This window comes from Hyla sarda, chromosome 4 (genome assembly GCF_029499605.1).
Source record: "Hyla sarda isolate aHylSar1 chromosome 4, aHylSar1.hap1, whole genome shotgun sequence".
NCBI lineage: Eukaryota > Metazoa > Chordata > Amphibia > Anura > Hylidae > Hyla > Hyla sarda.
Window position 1 is genome coordinate 31,317,342 of NC_079192.1, and position 27,818 is coordinate 31,345,159.

The 27,818-nt window shown below is 42.8% G+C and overlaps 1 protein-coding gene across 5 annotated transcripts in view; it reads left to right on the forward strand.

Annotated features, from left to right (window-relative positions):
- MAST1 (microtubule associated serine/threonine kinase 1) overlaps positions 1–27,818 on the forward strand; it is a 155,736-nt gene that overhangs the window by 72,142 nt on the left and 55,776 nt on the right. For 3 of the 5 annotated variants that reach the window (XM_056570348.1, XM_056570346.1, XM_056570345.1), the window contains exons 2-4: positions 5,506–5,534; positions 18,357–18,448; positions 22,210–22,285. In XM_056570348.1, coding sequence (XP_056426323.1) covers positions 5,506–5,534; positions 18,357–18,448; positions 22,210–22,285 — 197 coding nt within the window. Of the gene's footprint in view, positions 1–2,099; positions 2,179–5,505; positions 5,535–16,480; positions 16,930–18,356; positions 18,449–22,209; positions 22,286–27,818 lie in introns of those variants that run through there. The other 2 variants (XM_056570347.1, XM_056570349.1) reach the window with 2 other exon arrangements.

Below are 27,818 nucleotides of genomic sequence, written 5' to 3' on the forward strand. Positions count from 1 at the left end.
ATGCCCCTAAAATAAGTGCTGTTATAGTACCCTTGAAAATAAGTGCCATCACAGCCAACACTAAAAAAAATAGGGTAGTTCCCTATAAAACTGTGGCATCATAGTGTCCCCTGAAAATAAGTTCCAGCGCTTACATTGTACATTTTTTAGAAGAATCTTAAGCGGACCACCTGGCCTATCTGGTCTGCCCTTATATTGTTTCCTTTATTTACATTTTAGGATAGATAAATGTTTTATATTTATTTTCTGTGAGTTTTTTCAAAGCCTCTATAATCGTTTCTCACGTTGCTCCTGATCTTTCTTACCACCTGACGTCAGATTGTGCCCCCCTTGTTCTTGCTTTAGCCTTCTATTCAAAACATTTAATTTAAAGGGGTACTACGACGGGAGCTCGTGACGTCATAACCCCGCCCATCATGACGTCACGCTCCGCCCCCTCAATGCAAGTCTACGGGAGGGGGCGTGACATCATCACGCCCCTTCCCGTAGACTTGCATTGAGGGGGCGGGGCGTGACATCATGAGGGGGCGGGGCTATTATGTCACGAGCTCTCGACTCCAGCGTTCAGAACAGTTTGTTCCAAACGCTGAGCAGTGGAGTACCCCTTTAAAGTGTCCCTGTCATATGAAAAAACTTTGATGTGTCAAAAGTTTGTTCGGTCGGGATCTCAGTGCTGAAACCCCCACTGATCAGGAGAAGAGTGAGGCAGTGCTGTTCACTCCCCAGATGCAATCTTTGTCCTGCGACCACCTCTTACCCTCACAATATCCCTCCATCTCTGCTTTGGGAAAACCTATAGATGTATAGTGTCCATAAATGGGCAGTAAAGACATTGGGTCCCCAAAGTATCAGTTGTATGATGGATGCCATTTGTTGAAATCTAGTATGTAGGGGAGAAAAAAGACAGATGTGGCGCTAATATAGTGCCGGTTATCCGTGGATAATGGATGGTTAGTGAAGAGATAAGAGCCTGGTCACCTTTAAGTGTTGCGCTAATTTCAGGCGCAACACTAATGTAAGCCTTGAGCAGGTGTCTTTCCGCAGGTACGCCGGGAGCAGCTGGCCGTCGGTCCCGTCGGAGACGGTGGATAGGATACTGTAGTAGATGTGGGAGGTAGGAAACCCGCATGCGGACCTGACGAAGGAGGGAGCCCCTCCGAAACGCGTTGTCAACAAAGCACTGATTCTTTTTATGATTATACAATAAAAAGCTGTCACCATCCTCTGTACCCTCTCCGATTGCTATTTTACCAAAGTGGTCACCTTACGGGAAGGCTTAGGAGACCCGTGCCGGGTTTCCTACCTCCCACATCTACTACAATATGTTGAAATCTGTCACCCTTAGGCCAACATGGTTTCCATTGAGCATATAAAACAAGATCTTCACAGGTTATCACTGTAGTCCTCTTACTCTCCTCCATGATGACTTCACAGAGCTGGAGGATGTTAGAGACCGTGTGCTCCTCCACCTTCCATTTGAGGATGTCCCACAGATGCTCAATAGGGTTTAGGTCTGGAGACATACTTGGCCAGTCCATCACTTTTACCTCCAGCTACTTTAGCAGTGGTGGTCTTGGAGGTGTTTGGGGTCCTTTATCATACTGTCCTGCAGCCCCGTCTCCGAAGGTAGGGAATCATGCTCAGCTTGTCTTTCACATTCCCACCACCACTGTAGGCAAGATACACTCGTCTTCGTACCACACGCACTTGACACTATCTAAACCTTTATAAGTTTGTCTTGGTCAAATCGGCCCACAGGACATGGGGGGAGATTTATCCATATAACCAATCAGATTACTTCTTTCATTTTTAACAAGGTCTCTGCAAAATGAAAGAACGATCTGATTGGTTGCTATGGGCAACTCAGCAACTTTTCCTCTGGACAGGTTTTGATAAATCTCCCCCATGGTCCCAGCAATCCATGTCCTTATTCTGCTTGTCTTCAGCAAACTGTTTGTGGGCTTTTTTGTGCTTTATCTTTAGAAGAGGCTTCTATCTGGGATGACAGTCATGCAGACCATGCGGTGTGGGGCATATGGTCTTAGCGCTGACAGGCTGCCCCCCCCCCCTTCATCCTCTGCTGCAATGCTGGCAGTACTCATATGTCTATTTCCCTAAGACAACCTCTGGATATGACTGATGCTGAGCACGTGCACTCAACTTCTTTGGTCGACCATGGTGAGGCCTGTTCTGAGTAGAACCTGTCCTGTGACTGATGTATGGTCTTGCCCACCATGCTGCAGCTTGGTTTCAGGATCTTGGCAATTTTCTTATAGCCAAGGCCATCTTTATGTAGAGCAACAAATCTTTTTTTTTAGATCATTAGAGAGTTCTTTGCCATGAGGTGCCATTTGGAACTTCTAGTGACCAGTATTAGAGAGTGTGAGAGCCAAAACACCAAATTTAAAGGGGGTTATCCAGGAAAAAACTTTTTTTTTTATATATATCAACTGGCTCAAGAGAGTTAAACGGATTTGCAAATTACTTCTATTAATTTTTTTTTAATCCTTTTAGTACTTATGAGCTACTGAAGTTGGGTTGTTCTTTTCTGTCTAAGTGCTCTCTGATGACATGTGTCTCGGGAACTGTCCAGAGTAGAAGCAAATCCCCACAGCAAACCTCTTCTACTCTGTGCAGTTCCCGAGACAAGCAGAGATGTCAGCAAAGAGCACTGTTGCCAGACAGAAAAAAAACAACTCAACTTCAGCAGCTGATAATTATTGGAAGGAGTAAGATTTTTTAATAGAAGTCATTTACAAATCTGTTTAACTTTCCCGGTGCCAGTTGATATATATATATATATATATATATATATATAAAAAACGTTTTTTCCTGGAATAACAATTTAAGACACCTGTTTCCTATTCACACCTGAGACCCTGTAACACTAACGCGTCACATGACATCGGGACGAAAATGGCTAATTGGCTTTTATTGACTTTTATACATTCTGCCTACTGTCTGGCAGGCAGGTGCAGAGAATACTTAGTGCCGGGAATGGGATATGAGGACGGGCTATGAGGATGTGATACAAGGATGGTGGGATATAAGGACTACCTATAAGATTGGGATAATAGACCAGGAATGAGAATAGGATATAAGGACTACATATGAGATTGGGATATTAGGCCAGGAATGAGGATGGGATATAAGGACTACATATGAGGTTGAGATATTAGGCCAGGAATTAGAATAGGATATAAGGACTACATATGAGGTTGAGATATTAGGCCAGGAATTAGAATAGGATATAAGGACTACATATGAGGTTGGGATATAAGACCAGGAATGAGAATAGGATATAAGGACTACATATGAGATTGGGATATTAGACCAGGAATTAGAATAGGATATAAGGACTACATATGAGATTGGGATATTAGACCAGGAATTAGAATAGGATATAAGGACTACATATGAGATTGGGATATTAGACCAGGAATTAGAATAGGATATAAGGACTACATATGAGATTGGGATATTAGGCCAGGAATTAGAATAGGATATAAGGACTAAATATGAGATTGGGATATTAGGCCAGTAATGAGAATAGCATATAAGGACTACATATGAGGTTGGGATATTGGACCAGTAATGAGAATAAGATATAAGGACTACATATGAGATTGGGATATTAGGTCAGGAATGAGAATAGGATATAAGGACTAAATATGAGATTGGGATATTAGGCCAGGAATGAGAATAGCATATAAGGACTACATATGAGGTTGGGATGTGAAGGCCAGGAATGAGGATGGGATATGAGGTTGGGATGTGAAGGCCAGGAATGAGGATGGGATATGAGGTTGGGATGTGAAGGCCAGGAATGAGGATGGGATATTAAGGCCAGAAGGAGGATGGGATATAAGGTTGATGATAATATGAGGATAAGATATGAAGTCGAGATATGGGGACAAGATATGAGATCGGGATATGAGGATGACATATGAAGATGGGATTTGAGGTTGGGAAATGAGGTCGGGTTATGAGGATGAGATATGAGGACAACCTTTGAGGTTGGGATATTAAGATAGGATCTGTTTATGGGCCCAGGCCTTTTGCTCTATTTGTTGGTTTATTGGCAATTGTTTGCTTGTTGGTTCTTATTATATCTATATGCCAATTGATGTTACAGTCACGGGCCTAAAAGTTGGAATTGGGGGCTGGCGAAGCAATTTTTGCTGCAGTGTGAGTCTATCCTGGCCCTGTTGTTTGTACATTTTCTGGTTTATTTTACACTGAGTGTTTCTGGGCCTCGGCCCCTATATTACTTCTGCTATGTTTTTTTTTTTTCTGTTTAGATTGTACTTATGAAAATTCATTAATAAAAACTACAGTTTAAAAAAAAAAAAAAAGTTAAGCCATTAGGACAACATTGTCATTGTTGCCTTTCCTCTCCCACAAGGTTTAGGTAGGAAGATCAGGCAATGCTGGGTACTCTTATAGTTCTAGATAAACCCCCAGCTTGAAATACTCAACTCGGTTTTACTTATCCAGGGGGCCTCCAGCTGTTGCAAAACTACAACTCCTAGCATGCTGGAAGTTGTAGTTTTGCAACAGCTGGGGGCACCCTGGTTAGGGAACACAGCCATAAGTATTCTGGATTTTATAATATATGCATCTTGCACTTAATTTCGGGTATGTATTTACTGATATCATGACATGGTCCTGCAGCTTTGTGTTTTCCTCTTGGCTCTGATCTCTCTCTCCGGAGTTTCTCAGCGTTTTCTGCTCTGCGTACTGGTCTCCCTAGAAACTGAGATCCAATGCAGCAAGGTTTGGGACTATGGGAATATTACCGATTTATATTTAAAGGGCAATGGAAATGGAAAGAGATTTCTTAGTCTGTGTGCAGATCCTTTGTGGCGTTTATATTGTGATTATGACTTTATATATGTCAGCAGATGAATAGTAGATGATATTTATTGGATTATACCAGGTTTCCCAACCAGGGTGCCTTCCAACTGTTGCAAAACTACAACTCCCAGCATGCCCGGACAGCCAAAGGCTGTCCGGACATGCAGGGAGATGTCGTTTTGTAACAGCTGGAGGCACACTGGTTTGGAAACACTGGATTATACATTAGTATTTTATTATAGCTACCATATAATTACCACAGGTACGTAAAACTGTGTCACCCCATAAGTTTTCCTTCCCTGCTGTGTCCTCCAAAGAGACGCTATTGTTTTAGCAGTGATTCATAGAAAATAAATTCTAAAAAACGCTCTAGAGAAGAACCATCTCACTTTACAGCCCTACAGTAAAAATGACAAAGGGTATGAGAGAATAACAGCTCTGCTATATTTCCCCAATTCTGGAAAGTGCCTCCCGGAACAGTAGGATCAAAATGAGCGGACTGTCTCAATTAGGAGAGCGTAGGAAACACTGCCATCTTCAGGTGGTGGTATTGTGAAGTTCTTCAATTCATTACTATAGTAAAATGTATAAAAATGTTTATGTAGTTTACTTTGACAATTACCTGACCTGTGTCTTTTGTCTCCGCAGGATCTGCCCCTTCCCAGGAAGAGCAGTGGGTAAGTGCCCCGAGTGATGGCAGTGGAGAATGCAGCTGAATCCTCTGTAGCTTGTAGGATATGACTTATATGTTGTATAGTGATGTGTGTGTGGGGGTGGGATATAGTTTATCATGTATAGAGTTAAATATGAGGGTATAAAAGAGTTGGATATGGGGGGGGGGGGGGGAGGTATGTTGGACAAGGGGTATATAGTTTATCATGTATATAGGTAGACATGGGGTATATAATTTATAATGGATAGCCCTGGATATGGGATATATAGTTTATCATGTGTATAGGTGTGTGTGGAGTATATAGTTTATCATGTATATAGGTGGATATGGGGTATATCATTTATCATGTGTATAGGTGTATATAGAGTATATCATTTATCATGTATATATGTGGATATGGGGTATATAGTTTATAATGGATAGCCCTGGATATGGGATATATAGTTTATCATGTATAGGTGTATGTATACAGTTTATCATGTATATAGGTGGATATGGGGTATATAGTTTATCATGTGTATAGGTGTATATAGAGTATATCATTTATCATGTATATATGTGGATATGGGGTATATAATTTATAATGGATAGCCCTGGATATGGGATATATAGTTTATCATGTATAGGTGTATGTATACAGTTTATCATGTATATAGGTGGATATGGGGTATATAGTTTATCATGTGTATAGGTGTATGTGGAGTATACAGTTTATGTTGTATATAGGTGGATATGGGGTATATAGTTTATCATGTGTATAGGTATATGTGGAGTATATAGTTTATCATGTATGTAGGTGGATATGGCGTATATAGTTTATCATGTGCATAGGTGGATATGGGGTATATAGTTTATCATGTGTATAGGTGTATGTGGAGTATACAGTTTATCATGTATATAGGTGGATATGAGGTATATAGTTTATCATGTGTATAGGTGTATGTGAAGTATATAGTTTATCATGTATACAAGTGGATATGAGGTATATAGTTTATCATGTTTATAGGTGTATATGGAGTATATCGTTTATCATGTATATAGGTGGATATGGGGTATATAGTTTATCATGTGTATAGGTGTATGTGGAGTATATAGTTTATCATGTATATACAGTGGGGATCAAAAGTTTGGGCACCCCGGTATTAATGTGCATAAAGAAGCCAAGGAAAGATGGAAAAATCTCCAAAAGGCATCAAATTACAGATTAGACATTCTTATAATATGTCAACAAAAGTTAGATTTTATTTCCATCATTTACACTTTCAAAATAACAGAAAACAAAAAAATGGCGTCTGCAAAAGTTTTGGCACCCTGCAGAGTTAATATCTTGTACTGCCCCCTTTGGCAAGTATCACAGCTTGTAAACGCTTTTTGTAGCCAGCCAAGAGTCTTTCAATTCTTATTTGAGGTATCTTTGCCCATTCTTCCTTACAAAAGTCTTCCAGTTCTTTGAGATTTCTGGGCTGTCTGTCACACACTGCTCTTTTAAGGTCTATCCATAGATTTTCAATTATGTTGAGGTCAGGAGATTGTGAAGGCCATGGTAAAACCTTCAGTTTACGCCTCTTGACGTATTCCCCCATGGATTTCGAGGGGTGTTTAGGATCATTATCCATTTGTAGAAGCCATCCTCTCTTTAACTTCAGCTTTTTCACAGATGGCATCAAGTTAGCATCCAAAATTTGCAGAAATTTTATTGAATCCATTTTCCTTCTACTCGTGAGATGTTCCCTGTGCCACTGGCTGCAATACAACCCCAAATCATGATTGATCCACCCCCATTCTTAACAGTTAGACAGAGGTTATTTTCATTAAATTCTGTTCCCCTTCTTCTCCAAACGTACCTTTGCTCATTCCGGCCAAAAAGTTCAATTTTAACCTCATCGGTCCACAGAACTTGTTTCCAAAATGCATCAGGCTAGTCTATATGTTCATTTGCAAAGTTCAAACGCTGATGTTTGTGGTGAGGACGTAGAAGAGGTTTTCTTCTGATGACTCTTCCATGAAGACCCTATTTGTACAAGTATCTCCAGTGTCTGCCAGATCTTTCTGGAGGGATTGTGCAGTCAAACGTTGGTTTTGAATTGTTTTTCTCACAATCCTGCGAGCTGTTCTGTCTGATATTTTTCTTGGTCTTCCAGATCTTGCTTTTACTTCCACTGTTCCTGATGACGGCCATTTCTTAATTACATTCCGAACAGAGGATATTAACATCTGAAAATGTTTTGCTATCTTCTTATAGCCTTCTCCAGCTTTGTGAGCGTCAACTATTTTCAGTTTCAGATTTCTAGACAACTGCTTAGAAGAACCCATGGTGCTGATTGTTGGGGCAAGGTCTGGGCATTTAAAACTTTTGAGATTGACATCACCTGGTCTTCCCAGATGATGATTGAGAACAATCCATGACACTGGCAGGTCTCAGCTTTGCAAAGGGGGCAGTGCATGCTATAAATTCTGCAGGGTGCCCAAACTTGCAGACACCATTTTTTTGTTTTCTGTTATTTTGAAAGTGTAAATGATGGAAATAAAATCTAACTTTTGTTGACATATTATAAGAATGTCTAATCTGTAATTCGATGCCTTTTGGAGATTTTTCCATCTTTCCTTGGCTTCTTTATGCACATTAATACAAATTTTTACCTGGGGTGCCCAAACTTTTGATCCCCACTGTAGGCGGATATGGGGTATATAGTTTATCATGTGTATAGGTGGATATAGAGTATATAGTTCATCATGTGTATAGGTGTATGTGGAGTATATAGTTTATCATGTATATAGGTGGATATGGGGTATATAGTTTATCATGTGTATAGGTGGATATAGAGTATATAGTTCATCATGTGTATAGGTGTATGTGGAGTATATAGTTTATCATGTATATAGGTGGATATGGGGTATATAGTTCATCATGTGTATAGGTGTATATGGAGTATATAGTTTATTATGTGTATAGGTGTATGTGGAGTATATAGTTCATCATGTGTATAGGTGTATGTGGAGTATATAGTTTATCATGTATACAGGTGGATATGGGGTATATAGTTCATCATGTGTATAGGTGTATGTGGAGTATATAGTTTATCATGTGTATAGGTGTATGTGGAGTATATAGTTCATCATGTGTATAGGTGTATGTGGAGTATATAGTTTATCATGTGTATAGGTGTATGTGGAGTATATCGTTTATCATGTATATAGGTGTATGTGGAGTATATAGTTCATCATGTGTATAGGTGTATGTGGAGTATATAGTTTATCATGTGTATAGGTGTATGTGGAGTATATAGTTCATCATGTGTATAGGTGTCTGTGGAGTATATAGTTTATCATGTGTATAGGTGTATGTGGAGTATATAGTTTATCATGTGTATAGGTGAATGTGGAGTATATAGTTTATCATGTGTATAGGTGTATGTGGAGTATATAGTTTATCATGTGTATAGGTGTATGTGGAGTATATAGTTCATCATGTGTATAGGTGTATGTGGAGTATATAGTTCATCATGTGTATAGGTGTATGTGGAGTATATAGTTTATCATGTGTATAGGTGTATGTGGAGTATATAGTTCATCATGTGTATAGGTGTATGTGGAGTATATAGTTTATCATGTATATAGGTGGATATGGGGTATATAGTTCATTCATAACCTACCGTATATTTTGGTCTATAATGTGAATGTAGCACAGATGTATCAAACCTGGGGCAAAGGATCAGTGGAACTGTTGCCCATGGCAACCAATCACATCACAGCTTTCATTTTTAAAAAAGGCCTCTGAAAAATGAAAGGTGGATTCTGATTGGTTGCTATGGACAACTGGTCACAAGGGCTGATAAATCTGCCCCTGTATAATGTGTAGGTGTTAGATATACATGCTGTAGTACACATTGGATTATAAGACTACATGAGAACAGTGGGTACACATACATTATTCCTCTGATATATAATATAAGCAGTGATCTGTAACATACATATGTTCTAGATGTGTAACATACAAGCAGTGACGCACATGTATGTCCATGATGTGTAACATATAGTAAGAAGTACGTGGATATGTGTTGGGTTAGTCATACAAGTTGCAGCCCTCACATTTTTTATGTCTATATTGGCAGGAGTACACGTGTCTATAATATATCGGTAGGGTACACGTGTCTATAATATATCAGTAGGGTACACGTGTCTATAATATATCGGTAGGGTACACGTGTCTATAATATATCGGTAGGGTACATGCCTGTCTATAATATATCGGTAGGGTACACGTGTCTATAATATATCAGTAGGGTACACGTGTCTATAATATATCGGTAGGGTACATGCGTGTCTATACTATATCGCTCGGGTACATGCCTGTCTATAATATATCGGTAGGGTACACGTGTGTCTATAATATATCGGTAGGGTACATGCCTGTCTATAATATATCGGTAGGGTACATGCCTGTCTATAATATATCGGTAGGGTACATGCGTGTCTATAATATATCGGTAGGGTACACGTGTCTATAATATATCGGTAGGGTACATGCCTGTCTATAATATATCGGTAGGGTACATGCCTGTCTATAATATATCGGAAGGGTACACGTGTCTATAATATATCTGTAGGGTACACGTGTCTATAATATATCGGTAGGGTACACGTGTCTATAATATATCGGTAGGGTACACGTGTCTATAATATATCGGTAGGGTACACGTGTCTATAATATATCGGTAGGGTACACGTGTCTATAATATATTGATAGGGTACACGTGTCTATAATATATCGGTAGGGTACACGTGTCTATAATATATCGGTAGGGTACATGCCTGTCTATAATATATCGGTAGGGTACACGTGTCTATAATATATCTGTAGGGTACACGTGTCTATAATATATCGGTAGGGTACACGTGTCTATAATATATCGGTAGGGTACACGTGTCTATAATATATTGATAGGGTACACGTGTCTATAATATATCGGTAGGGTACACGTGTCTATAATATATCGGTAGGGTACATGCGTGTCTATATTATATCGGTAGGGTACACGTGTCTATAATATATCTGTAGGGTACACGTGTCTATAATATATCGGTAGGGTACACGTGTCTATAATATATCTGTAGGGTACACGTGTCTATAATATATCTGTAGGGTACACGTGTCTATAATATATCGGTAGGGTACATGCCTGTCTATTATATATCGGTAGGGTACATGCGTGTCTATAATATATCGGTAGGGTACATGCGTGTCTATAATATATCGGTAGGGTACATGCGTGTCTATAATATATCGGTAGGGTACATGCGTGTCTATAATATATCGCTAGGGTACATGCGTGTCTATAATATATCGGTAGGGTAAATGCCTGTCTATAATATATCGGTAGGGTACATGTGTGTCTATAATATATCAGTAGTGTACATGTGTGTCTATAATATATCGGTAGGGTACATGCCTGTCTATAATATATCGGTAGGGTACACGTGTGTCTATAATATATCGGTAGGGTACATGCGTGTCTATAATATATCGGTAGGGTACACGTGTGTCTATAATATATCGGTAGGGTACATGCCTGTCTATAATATATCGGTAGGGTACATGCATGTCTATAATATATCGGTAGGGTACATGCCTGTCTATAATATATCGGTAGGGTACACGTGTGTCTATAATATATCGGTAGGGTACATGCCTGTCTATAATATATCGGTAGGGTACATGCCTGTCTATAATATATCGGTAGGGTACATGCCTGTCTATAATATATCGGTAGGGTACATGCGTGTCTATAATATATCGGTAGGGTACACGCCTGTCTATAATATATCGGTAGGGTACATGCGTGTCTATAATATATCAGTAGGGTACATGCCTGTCTATAATATATCGGTAGGGTACACGTGTGTCTATAATATATCGGTAGGGTACATGCGTGTCTATAATATATCGGTAGGGTACATGCATGTCTATAATATATCGGTAGGGTACATGCGTGTCTATAATATATCGGTAGGGTACATGCGTGTCTATAATATATCGGTAGGGTACATGCGTGTCTATAATATATCGGTAGGGTACACGCCTGTCTATAATATATCGGTAGGGTACATGCGTGTCTATAATATATCAGTAGGGTACATGCCTGTCTATAATATATCGGTAGGGTACACGTGTGTCTATAATATATCGGTAGGGTACATGCGTGTCTATAATATATCGGTAGGGTACATGCATGTCTATAATATATCGGTAGGGTACATGCGTGTCTATAATATATCGGTAGGGTACATGCGTGTCTATAATATATCGGTAGGGAACACGTGTGTCTATAATATATATCGGTAGGGTACATGCCTGTCTATAATATATCGGTAGGGTACATGCCTGTCTATAATATATCGGTAGGGTACATGCGTGTCTATAATATATCGGTAGGGTACATGCGTGTCTATAATATATCGGTAGGGTACATGCATGTCTATAATATATCAGTAGGGTACATGCCTGTCTATAATATATCGGTAGGGTACATGCCTGTCTATAATATATCGGTAGGGTACATGCGTGTCTATAATATATCGGTAGGGTACATGCCTGTCTATAATATATCGGTAGGGTACACGTGTCTATAATATATCGGTAGGGTACATGCCTGTCTATAATATATCGGTAGGGTACATGCATGTCTATAATATATCGGTAGGGTACATGCCTGTCTATAATATATCGGTAGGGTACATGCCTGTCTATAATATATCGGTAGGGTACACATGTTTCTATAATAAATCGGTAGGGTACATGCGTGTCTATAATATATCGGTAGGGTACATGCATGTCTATAATATATCAGTAGGGGTACACGTGTGTCTATAAAATATTGGCAGGGGTACGTATGTGTCTAATACATTGCTAAAAATAATAAAGGGTACACTAAGATAACACATTCTTCAGGCTGATCCAACTTTGATGTAATGTCGGTAAAACAAATCACAATGAGGCTCAGTAGTGTGTGTGGCCTCCACGTGCCCGTGCGACCTCCATACAACGCCTCGGCATGCTCCTGATGAGGTGGCGGATGTCTCCTGAGGGATGTCCTCCCAGACCTGGACTAAAGTATCTGCCAACTCCTGGACAGTCTGTGGTGCAACGTGGCGTTGGTGGATGGAGCGAGACATCATGTCCCAGATGTGCTCATTCGGATTCAGGTCTGGGGAACGGGTGCGCCAGTCCATAGCATCAATGCCTTCCTCTTGCAGGTCTAGCATTGTCTTGCATTAGGAGGAACCCAGGGCCAACCGCACCAGCATATGGTCTCACAAGGGGTCTGAGGATCTCATCTCTGTACCTAATGGCAGTCAGGCTACCTCTGGCAAGCACATGGAGGGCTGTGAGGCCCCCCAAAGAAATGCCACCCCACACCATTACTGACCCACCACCAAACCGCTCATGCTGGAGGATGTTGCAGGCAGCAGAACGTTCTCCACGGCGTCTCCAGATTCTCCAGATTCATGTGAGTGTGAACCTGCTTTCATCTGTGAAGAGCCCCAGTGGTGAATTTGCCAATCTTGGTGTTCTCTGGCAAATGCCAAACGTCCGGCACGGTGTTGGGCTGTTAGCACAACCCCCACCTGTGGACGTCGGGCCCCCATATCACCCTCATGGAGTCTGTTTCTGACAGTTTGAGTGGACACATGCACATTTGTGGCCTGCTGGAGGTCATTTACAGGGCTCTGGCAGAAACAGACTCTATGAGGGTGGTATGAGGGCCCGACGTCCACAGGTGGGGGTTGTGCTTACAGCCCAACACCGTGCCGGACGTTTGGCATTTGCCAGAGAACACCAAGGCGGAGGTAGCGGTCCTGCTGCTGGGTTGTTGCCCTTCTACAGCCTCCTCCACGTCTCCTGATGTACTGGCCTGTCTCCTGGTAGCGCCTCCATGCTCTGGACACTACGCTGACAGACACAGCAAACCTTCTTGCCACAGCTCGCATTGATGTGCCATCCTGGATGAGCTGCACAACCTGAGCCACTAGTGTGGGTTGTAGACTCCGTCTCATGCAACCACTAGAGTGAAAGCACCGCCAGCATTCAAAAGTGACCAAAACATCAGCCAGGAAGCATAGAAAAAAATGACCCTCATACAGGCCCATATAGAGTTGAATAAAAAAGTTATAGGGGTAAGAATAGGACAAAATTTCCCCCGCATATGTGTATCCTGGGATGTTACGCATATATAATTAATTATGCAAATTAGCATGGCTGGTATTTTTTTTTTTTTTGCAAGATAGGTGGCAACCTTAATATGTAAACATATAGGGGGAGATCTATCAAAACCTGTTGTCACGAACCGGCAGGGCTGGTAGTGGATCCTCCAGACCAGAGAGGCGATGGCACGGGCCGTACAAGGGGAATGGAGTCTAAGGGACTACTGGTCTTCACCAGGGCCCGCCGCAAAGCGGGATGGACTTGCTGCGGCAGGTAGTCCCCAGGTCGTTCCCCCAATAGCGGCTCGACCTCTCTGGCAGCTGATATAGCGAAGTACACAGGGAGCAGGCAAAGGCGTAGTCGGACGTAGCAGAGGTCAGGGCAGGCGGCAAGGGTTCACAGGCGAGAATACGGTAACAACGGGTTCGGCAACTGGCAAGGCAACTATCACAGAAGGGAACGCTTTCTCAGAGGCACAAGGCACAAAGATCCGGCAAGGGCAGGAAGGGGCAGGTGCCTTTTATTGGGAAGGACACAGTGGGAGGTGAGGAACCAGCACACCAATTACCGGTGCGCTAGCCCTTTAAATTTACTGAAGCCGGCGGGCGCATCCTAGAGAGCGGGGCCGCATGCACCGGGATGCAGGAGTGCAGAGAGCCGTGCGAGGAGCAGGTAAGCTGAACAGGGACGCGGCGCGTGAGCAGGGACCAGCCGCCACGCCAGCCGCGTCTCTGCCACTGTGGGACCCGTGCTCCTGGTCAGTGCGTCTGACCGAGAGACACCGGGACGGAGGGATGCGGCAGCGGGCGCTCCGGTCCGGAGGTGATGACCGGAGCGCTCGCTGTGACACCTTTTCAGAGGAAAAGTTGCTGAGTTGCCCATAGCAACCAATCAGATCGCTTCTTTCATTTCTGAAAAGGCCTCTGCAAACTGAAAGAAGCGATCTGATTGGTTGCTATGGGCAACTCAGCAACTTTTCCTCTGGACAGGTTTTGATAAATCTCCCCCCCTACTTTATATCCTCAGTCTGTAACATACGAGTAGCAGTAGGCACTTTTGTTCTACGTCACTAACATACAAACATATTTTGTCTCAGAAAGTGCACATATGTTCTAGATCAGTGGTCTTCAACCTGCGGACCTGTCTTGGGCCCACTACTCAGGACTCAATATATTATATTGTTCTAGGGCTGGGCGGTATACTGGTTCATACCGAATACCGAAATTTTTGTGCTGCACGAAATGAATTTTAACCCATACCGCAATACCGGTTTGGCCCCTCCCCCTCGGGAATGAATTGTTAGCCCAGTGCTGCGCTGTCCCCACATCGGGGAACTAATCATATGTGACCCGCGAGCGCTGTCCTGCCCCCCCCCCCCCGCCCCAAATAATTATTAGCCCAGCGCTGCGCTGTCCCCATCAGGGTAAATACTCACATGTCACCCGCAAGTGATGCCCTCCTCGTCCTCCTGTTTGTTGCGGCCGCCGGCGCTGACACTCTATACCAGTGGTCTTCAACCTCCAGATGTTGCAAAACTACAACTCCCAGCATGCCCGGACAGCCGTTGGCTGTCCGGGCATGCTGGGAGTTGTAGTTTTGCAACATCTGGAGGTCCGCAGGTTGAAGATCACTGTTCTAGATTTATCATTTAAGCAGTGGCACTCACATGGGCCTAGAAGTTCACTTATTCTCGGTTTGTGACATATAATAGCTGATAGGCTTCTGGCCTGTAACATCCACGCAGCATTACACACACATTTTATATACAGCCATGTTACAGTAACCAGAAGGTAGAGACGGAGGTTCTAGATCTGTGAAGCAGCAGTAGATTCACACGTGTTCTAGGCCTGTTACCCATAACCAGTAGATGCACACATGTACACAAGCAGTGGTATACATATTTGTTCATGGTTTGTGATACAGCGATACATGCATAAGTATGTTCTTGAAATGTAAGCAGTGTTGTTACACACATGTTTAAAGTGCATGACCCAACAGTAGATGCACACATATGATTACGATCTGTAACATGCAAGTAGTGGCGCACACATCGGTTCTGGATCTGTGACCCAGCAGTACATGCACACACATGTTCTAGATCTATGACCCAGCAGTACATGTACACACACATTCTAGATCTGTGACCCAGCAGTACATGTACACACACATTCTAGATCTATGACCCAGCAGTACATGTACACACATGTTCTAGATCTATGACCCAGCAGTACATGCACACGTATGTTCTAGATCTTTGCCCCCCAGCAGTACATGCACACGTATGTTCTAGATCTTGGCCCCCCCAGCAGTACATGCACACACACATGTTCTAGATCTATGACCCAGCAGTACATGTACACACATGTTCTAGATCTATGACCCAGCAGTACATGTACACACATGTTCTAGATCTATGACCCAGCAGTACATGTACACACATGTTCTAGATCTTTGCCCCCAGCAGTACATGCACACGTATGTTCTAGATCTTTGCCCCCCAGCAGTACATGCACACGTATGTTCTAGATCTTTGCCCCCAGCAGTACATGCACACGTATGTTCTAGATCTTTGCCCCAGCAGTACATGCACACGTATGTTCTAGATCTTTGCCCCCCAGCAGTACATGCACACATATGTTCTAGATCTTTGCCCCAGCAGTACATGCACACACAGTAGCAGTAGGAAGCACATCTGCAGACACACACCTCTCCATCTTCCCGTCTGCTCCCCCTCCCGTCTGCAGATCCCTCTGCTGTTTCCTTTCCCTTCCGCTCGCCCTCAGAATATCCTTGTCATCTCTCTCCATCCGTCCCTGGCTCTCTCCCCTTCTCCTCCTGATTTCTTTCCTCCCCGGATCTTTTTCCCCCTCCATTATTTGTTAGGCTCTTATCCCGGTCTCCACCTGATCTCTCCAGCACAGCTTCCTCCCATCCTCATTTCGGATCCTTCTCTCCCTGCGTCCATTAATCTTTGTCTGTACAATCCTCCCGCTATCTCCATCGCTTATACCCTTCTCCCTCATCACCCCCCATTACATCCTTCATCACCTTCTTTACAAAATCCTCCCTCCATAATGTCCCTCCTAATCTCTCTTTGATCGCCAAATCCCATCCTCCTCCTCCATTGATGCTTACACTCACCTGGACGAGGTCACCTATCCACTACAACCACCGCCATGTTTAGACGGACCAAGAGGTAATCCGGGCAAGGGTGGGGGGTAACCGAAGGGGTTAAGTGTCCTATAGAGGATGTCTTTTATGTCCTATAGAGGATGTCTTTTATGTCCTATAGAGGATGTATTGTCTTGTATGTCCTATATAGGATGTCTTTTATGTCCTATATAGGATGTATTGTCTTGTATGTCCTATATAGGATGTATTGTCTTGTATGTCCTATATAGGATGTCTTTTATGTCCTATAGAGTATTTCTTGTCTTGTATGTCCTATAGAGGATGTCTTGTATGTCCTTTATAGGATGTCTTGTATGTCCTATAGAGGATTTCTTGTCTTGTAAGTCCTATATAGGATGTATTGTCTTGTATGTCCTATATAGGATGTCTTTTATGTCCTATAGTTAATTTCTTGTCTTGAATGTCCTATATAGGATGTCTTGTCTTGTATGTCCTATATAGGATGTCTTGTCTTGTATGTCCTATAAAGATGTCTTGTATGTCCTATATAGGATTTCTTATATGTCCTTTATAGGATGTCTTGTCTTGTATGTCCTATATAGGATGTCTTTTATGTCCTATATAGGATGTCTTGTATGTCCTATATAGGATGTCTTGTCTTGTATGTCCTATATAGGATGTCTTGTATGTCCTGTATAGGATTTCTTATATGTCTTTTATAGGATGTCTTGTGTTGTCAGGTGCTGAGATACATATAGCATTATATAGTTGACTTATGTTCATGTTATATCCAAAAATTCTAAGTGTTTAAAGGGGTCTATATTTGGCCAGAGAGCTGACACTTGGTGGCACCGATATAGCACTAATCACCAGAGCTGTCCATAATCTATGGAGTCGGACCGGTTGGATAGGATTGTTCAAAATTCCCCAGATATGACATCATGAAATGTCTTGGATCGAAACGCGTTATGCCTATGGTTTAGTTTATAGTCTTGTGATCAGACTTGATATTGGGGGTGAGCAATTTTTTAGATGGCAGGGGGGGGGGGTGTCTTGATCAGAAGAGCTTACACTCTGTAAGCTCTGCCTTTGGCTGTCCCGGCATGCAGGGAGTTGTAGTTTTGCAACAGCTGGAGGCACATTGGTTGGGAAACACTGCTGTATTGTATAGGATAAGTATACCTGCCACTTGCATATCATGTATTATTCATAGGTGTCTGTCTGCGGTTGTGTGTGTGTGTCTGGCTTACTACATGTATGTGGGAGTATTAACATGTAGCGGGTCTCCCATGGGGTGTCACGCTGCGACTCGTATCTGCCAGCTGAGCTGTCTCGTCTGCCATTCCAGACTGTGTGTCTGCACTCATCTCCCGGCGCTGTATGTCAGTCAGACACTTTTCTGGGGCCTTTGTTCTTCTGCTCGTAAATACTATATATATAACATATCAGAGAAAAATGCACAACCGTGCAAATCACCGCTTTCCTATGTAGTTGCAGAAGCAGCAACCGGAAGAGTTTAATCCTCACAAGCAGCAGTTCCCCCACCCTTCCCCGACCGCACTCGCCTCTGCCCGGTCACATAGGTAAGTAGACACTATAACCCGGGTATATAGTGATATGGAGCATGCTGGTATAACCTGGGTATATACTGTATATTTATATATGTACAGCTGATATAAGTTATATATCTCCTGTATATAGTGATATGGAGCATGCTGGTATAACCTGGGTATATACTGTATATTTATATATGTACAGCTGGTATAAGTTATATATCTCCTGTATATAGTGATATGGACCATGCTGGTATAACCTGGGTATATACTGTATATAATATATATGTACAGCTGGTATAAGTTATATATCTCCTGTATATAGTGATATGGACCATGCTGGTATAACCTGGTATATACTGTATATAATTATATATGTACAGCTGGTTAAAGTTATATATCTTCTGTATATAGTGATATGGACCATGCTGGTATAACCTGGTATATACTGTATATAATTATATATGTACAGCTGGTATAAGTTATATATCTCCTGTATATAGTGATATGGACCATGCTGGTATAACCTGGGTATATACTGTATATATAATATATATGTACAGCTGGTATAAGTTATATATCTCCTGTATATAGTGATATGGACCATGCTGGTATAACCTGGGTATATACAGGTATATAATTATATATGTACAGCTGGTATAAGTTATATATCTCCTGTATATAGTGATATGGACCATGTTGGTATAACCTGGGTATATACTGTATATAATTATATATGTACAGCTGGTATAAGTTATATATCTCCTGTATATAGTGATATGGACCATGCTGGTATAACCTGGTATATACTGTATATAATATATATGTACAGCTGGTATAAGTTATATATCTCCTGTATATAGTGATATGGGCCATGCTGGTATAACCTGGGTATATACAGGTATATAATTATATATGTATAGCTGGTATAAGTTATATATCTCCTGTATATAATGATATGGAGCATGCTGGTATAACCTGGGTATATACTGTATAATTATATATGTACAGCTGGTATAAGTTATATATCTGCTGTATATACTGTAGTGATATGGACCATGCTGGTATAACCTGGGTATATACTGTATATTTACATATGTACAGCTGGTATAAGTAATATATCTCCTGTATATAGTGATATGAACCATGCTGGTAAAACCTGGGTATATACTGTATATAATATATATGTACAGCTGGTATAAGTTATATCTCCTGTATATAGTGATATGGACCATGCTGGTATAACCTGGTATATACTGTATATAATTATATATGTACAGCTGGTATAAGTTATATATCTCCTGTATATAGTGATATGGACCATGCTGGTATAACATGGGTATATACTGTATATAATATATATGTACAGCTGGTATGTTATATATATCCTGTATATAGTGATATGGACCATGCTGGTATAACCTGGGTATATACTGTATATAATTATATATGTACAGCTGGTATAAGTTATATATCTCCTGTATATAGTGATATGGACCATGCTGGTATAACCTGCGTATATACTGTATATAATTATATATGTACAGCTGGTATAAGTTATATATCTCCTGTATATAGTGATATGGACCATGCTGGTATAACATGGGTATATACTGTATATAATATATATGTACAGCTGGTATGTTATATATATCCTGTATATAGTGATATGGACCATGCTGGTATAACCTGGGTATATACTGTATATAATTATATATGTACAGCTGGTATAAGTTATATATCTCCTGTATATAGTGATATGGACCATGCTGGTATAACCTGTGTATATACTGTATATAATTATATATGTACAGCTGGTATAAGTTATATATCTCCTGTATATAGTGATATGGACCATGCTGGTATAACCTGGTATATACTGTATATAATTATATATGTACAGCTGGTATAAGTTATATATCTCCTGTATATAGTGATATGGACCATGCTGGTATAACCTGGGTATATACTGTATATAATTATATATGTACAGCTGGTATAAGTTATATATCTCCTGTATATAGTGATATGGACCATGCTGGTATAACCTGGTATATACTGTATATAATTATATATGTACAGCTGGTATAAGTTATATATCTCCTGTATATAGTGATATGGACCATGCTGGTATAACCTGGTATATACTGTATATAATTATATATGTACAGCTGGTATAAGTTATATATCTCCTGTATATAGTGATATGGACCATGCTGGTATAACCTGTGTATATACTGTATATAATATATATGTACAGCTGGTATAAGTTATATATCTCCTGTATATAGTGATATGGACCAGGCTGGTATAACCTGTGTATATACTGTATATAATATATATGTACAGCTGGTATAAGTTATATATCTCCTGTATAGAGTGATATGGACCATGCTGGTATAACCTGGGTATATACTGTATATAATTATATATGTACAGCTGGTATAAGTTATATATCTCCTGTATAGAGTGATATGGACCATGCTGGTATAACCTGTGTATATACTGTATATAATTATATATGTACAGCTGGTATAAGTTATATATCTCCTGTATAGAGTGATATGGACCATGCTGGTATAACCTGGTATATATTGTATATAATTATATATGTACAGCTGGTATAAGTTATATATCTCCTGTATATAGTGATATGGACCATGCTGGTATAACCTGGTATATACTGTATATAATTATATATGTACAGCTGGTATAAGTTATATATCTCCTGTATATAGTGATATGGACCATGCTGGTATAACCTGGGTATATACTGTATATAATTATATATGTACAGCTGGTATAAGTTATATATCTCCTGTATATAGTGATATGGACCATGCTGGTATAACCTGGTATATACTGTATATAATTATATATGTACAGCTGGTATAAATTATATATCTCCTGTATATAGTGATATGGACCATGCTGGTATAACCTGGTATATACTGTATATAATTATATATGTACAGCTGGTATAAGTTATATATCTCCTGTATATAGTGATATGGACCATGCTGGTATAACCTGGTATATACTGTATATAATTATATATGTACAGCTGGTATAAGTTATATATCTCCTGTATATAGTGATATGGACCATGCTGGTATAACCTGTGTATATACTGTATATAATATATATGTACAGCTGGTATAAGTTATATATCTCCTGTATATAGTGATATGGACCATGCTGGTATAACCTGTGTATATACTGTATATAATATATATGTACAGCTGGTATAAGTTATATATCTCCTGTATAGAGTGATATGGACCATGCTGGTATAACCTGGGTATATACTGTATATAATTATATATGTACAGCTGGTATAAGTTATATATCTCCTGTATAGAGTGATATGGACCATGCTGGTATAACCTGTGTATATACTGTATATAATTATATATGTACAGCTGGTATAAGTTATATATCTCCTGTATAGAGTGATATGGACCATGCTGGTATAACCTGGTATATATTGTATATAATTATATATGTACAGCTGGTATAAGTTATATATCTCCTGTATATAGTGATATGGACCATGCATGAGATGAACTTCACAAACCTTCCATTTTTAGGTGATATATGAACATAGAACATGATCCTCCCAGGATGGGGTAATTTAATGACACCTTCCCATTTAGATGGGATATTTTTCTCCCTTCATACAGGACCACATAGGTATACGTCACTGAGAATTACAGTCAATCTGTTTCACAGCTGAAGACAGTTATTACGAGACATGACCATATCTAACCCTATGTTCGGTCTTATTTCAGGGGGAAGCCCTATGGACAGTCCTCGGAATTTTTCCCCAAGTGCAGCGGCTCACTTCTCATTTGCCTCTTCTCGCAGGTAATAGGGATTCATAGTATACTGACATTATAGACTTGGGTGTCTTTTGGATGGCCTTTTAACTATGGGTAGTTATTGTGGCCGCGGTCTGGTCTGTGGTCTCCAGGCGTTTTCCGCAGCCGATAGTCTCTCCTAGGGCACCATTGTGGGAGAATGTCCACCTGCCACACTTACATGGGTTACAAGAGGCCGGTTTTTGGGGTACGCATGGAGTCAAACTTGCTATACATCTGCATCCAATGTAGATAGACCAAAGAATGGAGCACTCACCCGGTCTTGACGTGTAGTACAACTTCTTTATTGTATCACGGCATATTCAACATAGCGTGCAGGCGGGGGAGCGGACAGGAACAGGGGGAGTGGGGGAGTTGGATGGGCGACGGTCCGTATCGCGCAAACAGCGCTTCGTCAGGCCCCTTAAGGGTCCGTATCGTGAAAACATCGCTTCGTCAGGCCCCTTAAGGGTCCGTATCGTGAAAACATTGCTTCGTCAGGCCCCTTAAGGGTCCGTATTGCGCAAACAGCGCTTCGTCAGGCCCCTTAAGGGTCCGTATCGCGCAAACAGCACTTTGTCAGGTCCCTTAAGGGTCCATATCGCGCAAACAGCGCTTTGTCAGGCCCCTTAAGGGTCCGTATCGCGCAAACAGCGCTTCGTCAGGCCCCTTAAGGGTCCATATCGCGCAAACAGCGCTTCGTCAGCTCCCTTAAGGGGCCGGATCATGAAAACAGCGCTTCGTCAGGCCCCTTAAGGGTCCTTATCACGCAAACAGCACTTCGTTAGCCCCCTTAAGGGTCCGTATCACGCAAAAAGTGCTTTGTCAGGCCCCTTAAGGGTCCATATCGCGCAAACAGTGCTTCGTCAGGCCCCTTAAGGGTCCGTACCGCGCAAACAGTGATTTGCCAGGCCCCTTAAGGGTCCGTAGCCTGCAAACAGCGCTTCGTCAGGCCCCTTAAGGGTCTGTATCACGCAAACAGCGATTCGTCAGGCCCCTTAAGGGTCCGTATTGTGCAAACAGCGTTTCCTCAGGCCCCTTAGGGGTACGTATAGCGCAAACAGCAATTCGTCAGGCCCCCTAAGGGTCCGTATCGTGCAAACAGCGCTTCGTCAGGCCCCTTAAGGGTCCGTATCGTGCAAACAGTGCTTCGTCAGGCCCCTTAAGGGTCCTTATCGTGCGAACAGCGCTTCGTCAGGCCCCTTAAGGGTCCGTATCGTGCGAACAGCGCTTCATCAGGCCCCTTAAGGGTCCGTATCGTGCGAACAGTGCTTCGTCAGGCCCCTTAAGGGTCCGTATCGAGCAAACAGCGCTTCGTCGGGCCCCTTAAGGGTCCGTATAGCGAAAACAGCGCTTCGTCAGGCCCCTTAAAGGTCCGTATAGCGCAAACAGCGCTTCGTCAGGCTCCTTAAGGGTCCATATCGCACAAACAGCGCTTCGTCAGGCCCCTTAAGGGTCCGTATCGAGCAAACAGCGCTTCGTCAGGACCCTTAAGGGTCTGTATTGCGTAAGCAGTGCTTCGTCGGGCCCCTTAAGGGTCCGTATTGCGAAAACAGCGCTTCGTCAGGCCCCTTAAAGGTCCGTATCGCGCAAACAGCGCTTCCTCAGGCTCCTTAAGGGTCCATATCGTGCAAACAGTGCTTCCTCAGGCTCCTTAAGGGTCCATATCGCGCAAACATCGCTTCGTCAGGCCCCTTAAGGGTCCGTATGGTGAAAACAGCGCTTCGTCAGGCCCCTTAAGGGTCCGTATCGCGCAAACAGCGCTTCGTCAGGCCCCTTAAGGGTCCTTTTCGCGCAAACAGCGCTTCGTCAGGCCTCCTAAGGGTCCATATCGCGCAAACAGCGCTTCGTCAGGCCCCTTAAGGGTCCATATCGCGCAAACAGCGCTTCGTCAGGCCCCTTAAGGGTCCGTATCGTGCGAACAGTGCTTCGTCAGGCCCCTTAAGGGTCCGTATCGAGCAAACAGCGCTTCGTCAGGCCCCTTAAGGGTCCGTATCGTGCAAACAGCGCTTCGTCAGGCCCCTTAAGGGTCCGTATAGCGCAAACAGCGCTTCATCAGGCCCCTTAAGAGTCTGTATCGCGCAAACAGCGATTCGTCAGGCCCCCTAAGTGTCCATATCGTACAAACAGCGCTTCATCAGGCCCCTTAAGGGTCCATATCGTGCAAACAGTGCTTCGTCAGGCCCCTTAAGGGTCCGTATTGTGAAAACAGCGCTTCGTCAGGCCCCTTAAAGGTCCGTATCGCGCAAACAGCGCTTCGTCAGGCTCCTTAAGGGTCCATATCGCGCAAACATCGCTTCGTCAGGCCCCTTAAGGGTCCGTATGGTGAAAACAGCGCTTCTTCAGGCCCCTTAAGGGTCCTTTTCGCGCAAACAGCGCTTCGTCAGGCCTCCTAAGGGTCCATATCGCGCAAACAGCGCTTCGTCAGGCCCCTTAAGGGTCCGTATCGCGCAAACAGCGCTTCGTCAGGCCCCTTAAGGGTCCGTATCGTGCGAACAGTGCTTCGTCAGGCCCCTTAAGGGTCCGTATCCTGCAAACAGTGCTTCGTCAGGCCCCTTAAGGGTCCGTATCGTGCAAACAGCGCTTCGTCAGGCCCCTTAAGGGTACGTATAGCGCAAACAGCGCTTCATCAGGCCCCTTAGGAGTCTGTATCGCGCAAACAGCGATTCGTCAGGCCCCCTAAGTGTCCATATCTTACAAACAGCGCTTCATCAGGCCCCTTAAGGGTCCATATCGTGCAAACAGTGCTTCGTCAGGCCCCTTAAGGGTCCGTATCGCACAAACAGCGCTTCGTCAGGCCCCTTAAGGGTCCGTATCGCGCAAACAGCGCTTCGTCAGGCCCCTTAAGGGTCCATATAGCGCAAACAGCGCTTCGTCAGGCCCCTTAAGGGTCCGTATCTTGCAAACAGTGCTTCGTCAGGCCCCTTAAGGGTCCGTATCCCGCAAACAGCGCTTCGTCAGGCCCCTTAAGAGTCCGTATCGTGAAAACAGCGCTTCGTCAGGCCCCTTAAGGGTCCGTATCGTGAAAACAGCGCTTCGTTAGGCCCCTTAAGGGTCCGTATCGCGCAAACAGGGCTTCGTCAGGCCCCTTAAGGGTCCGTATAGCGCAAACAGCGCTTCGCAGGCTCCTTAAGGGTCCGTATCGCACAAACAGTGCTTCGTCAGGCCTCTTAAGGGTCCGTATCGTGCATACAGCGCTTCGTCAGGCCTCCTAAGGGTCCGTATCGCGCAAACAGCGCTTCGTCAGGCCCCTTAAGGGGCCTGACGAAGCACTGTTTGCGCGATACGGACCGTTGTTCATGCCACTCCACCTGTTCCTGTCCGCTCCCCCGCCTGACACGCTATGTTGAATATGCCGTGATACAATAAAGAAGTTGTACTACACGTCAAGAACGGGTGAGTGCTCCATTCTTTGGTTTATCTACATTGGATGCATCTTCTATCTTACATGTGAGCACCGAAATGGTCTACCAGCCAGAGGAATATAGCTGCCGGGTATATCTACATGAGGACTGATTTTGCTATACATCTGTTTGGAGAGGCTCAAGCTTTCTTGTACTTTTCTTACATCCAAGCTCGATATCATGTCCCTAGGAGTGCCTTTTTCCGATACCTCCATTTACGACATGCTGTGGTGTCGCAGTTTGGCTCCCTGGTAGTTACCCCCCCCCCCCCTGCTTTTATTAAAGTGGAGCGTCTCCTGGGCACTACTAACCTGTCTAAGCCCCTTACACAGGCTTATGCCCTACTACAGACTCTGGGACTTAGTCCGTTTGACTTGGCTTATGGGAAGTGGGTGGAGGATATATCCGACTTGTCTAGTGTACAGTGGAAGGAAGTGGAGGGGTCACATTATCCTACTGTGGTTAACGCTAGGGACATGTTAATCCAATGCCGATTTATTCTGCGTCTTTATAACACTCCCGAGAAACTGAAGCGCATTGGTGTCTCCCCATCTGATGTTTGTTTCCGATGCTCAGTGGAAGCGGGTACGTTTCTTCACGTGGTGTGGAGCTGCCGCTGTGTTGCTCCATTTTGGTGGGGAGGTAATGCAGTTCCTGGCAGATAGCTTAGACTTCCCGGTTCTTCTTACGCCCCCAAAGTCTTCCTACTGGCACCCATAGGCGTATTTTAGTCCGTTTTCTCCTATTTTGTGCATGTAAGGTGGTGGTGATGACTTGGAAAGATCCCCCCCCCCCACTCCTCTCTCCCGGCAAGTTAGTTTAATTAAGTATGTTCCATGTACCTCAGTCGTAAGGGCCCAGAGAAATATGATAAGATGTGGATGCCTTGGTTGGTCCTTGATGCCTCCATGGATTCCTCAGGGCGGTTGTCTTAGTCAGTCTAGATAGTAATGAAATCCCGGCACTCTTGAAATGTTTTTAGATGCTCTTTACTTCGCCACGCGTTCCGGCAAGATGCCTTTCTCAACTGCAAGATGCAGTTGAGAAAGGCATCTTGCCGGAACGCGTGGCGAAGTAAAGAGCATCTAAAAGCATTTCAAGAGTGCCGGGATTTCATTACTTTCTATTATTGTTATTTATCCACGGGCACCGTGAGTAATACTGCAGTGCCGACCTATTACTTACTGTCTTAGTCAGTCTATACTGAGCTTAGTATACCTTCCTTGGTGGTGGTGGAAGGGATGGAAGCGACGGAGTATGAATGGTGTGTGAATGTGGTTGTTTGCCTGTCATTGTTGGGCCTATTCTGCTCCTGGGTTTGCGGGGTGAGTGCCCAACTCTTTCTCCTGCTGTTGGATGCTTAGCCTCATACATTCTCTGAAACTCCTTCTTGATCCTTGCTCCGTTACTGCCTGGAGTATGTTTATATTTGGTTTTCTTGTTCTTTTTTCAAAACTAAATACTTAAAAAAAAATAAAAAATAAATATGGGTAGTTATTGAAATACCACCCAATTACCAAATTCCAAGAGCTGGATCCAGAACTGGTTATTTTATTGTAGTCTAGCTAATGCAGCTTAATATATATTAAGACTGTACATCACCTTGGGGCATGCACTGGTGTCAAAGGCTTAGGGTGCTACAGTGATGACACATTAGCTTTTGGGGTGTTACATCGATTATATAATGCCTCTGAGCGCCGCAAAATAAGCCTGGAACCGGGTCCGTTGATGGAATCATAGCAGAGTACGAATACTGCAGCTGAACGGTGAGTGCGTGCTTTGTTCTTTGCTAGAATTTATTAATGATTTGGATTTCTCTGGTTCTCAGCACCGCCTGATCCGCTGATTTAGGACCGGAGTCTCCCACAGTGGTAGAAATCCCGGAACTCGGTTATCCTGTCTATTATGCCACCTGATCTGTTGGGAGCTACATCAGTTATATAATGACACTTGGGACCTACATAGATGACATATTGATGCTTGGGTTCTTACACTGATGACACACTAACACTTAGGGCGCTGCATCGATGATATACCAACACTCGGGGTCCTTCATTGATGACATATTGACACTTGCGGTCCTACATTGATAATTAACTGACACTTGGGGTCTTGCATTGATGACACGCTGTCACT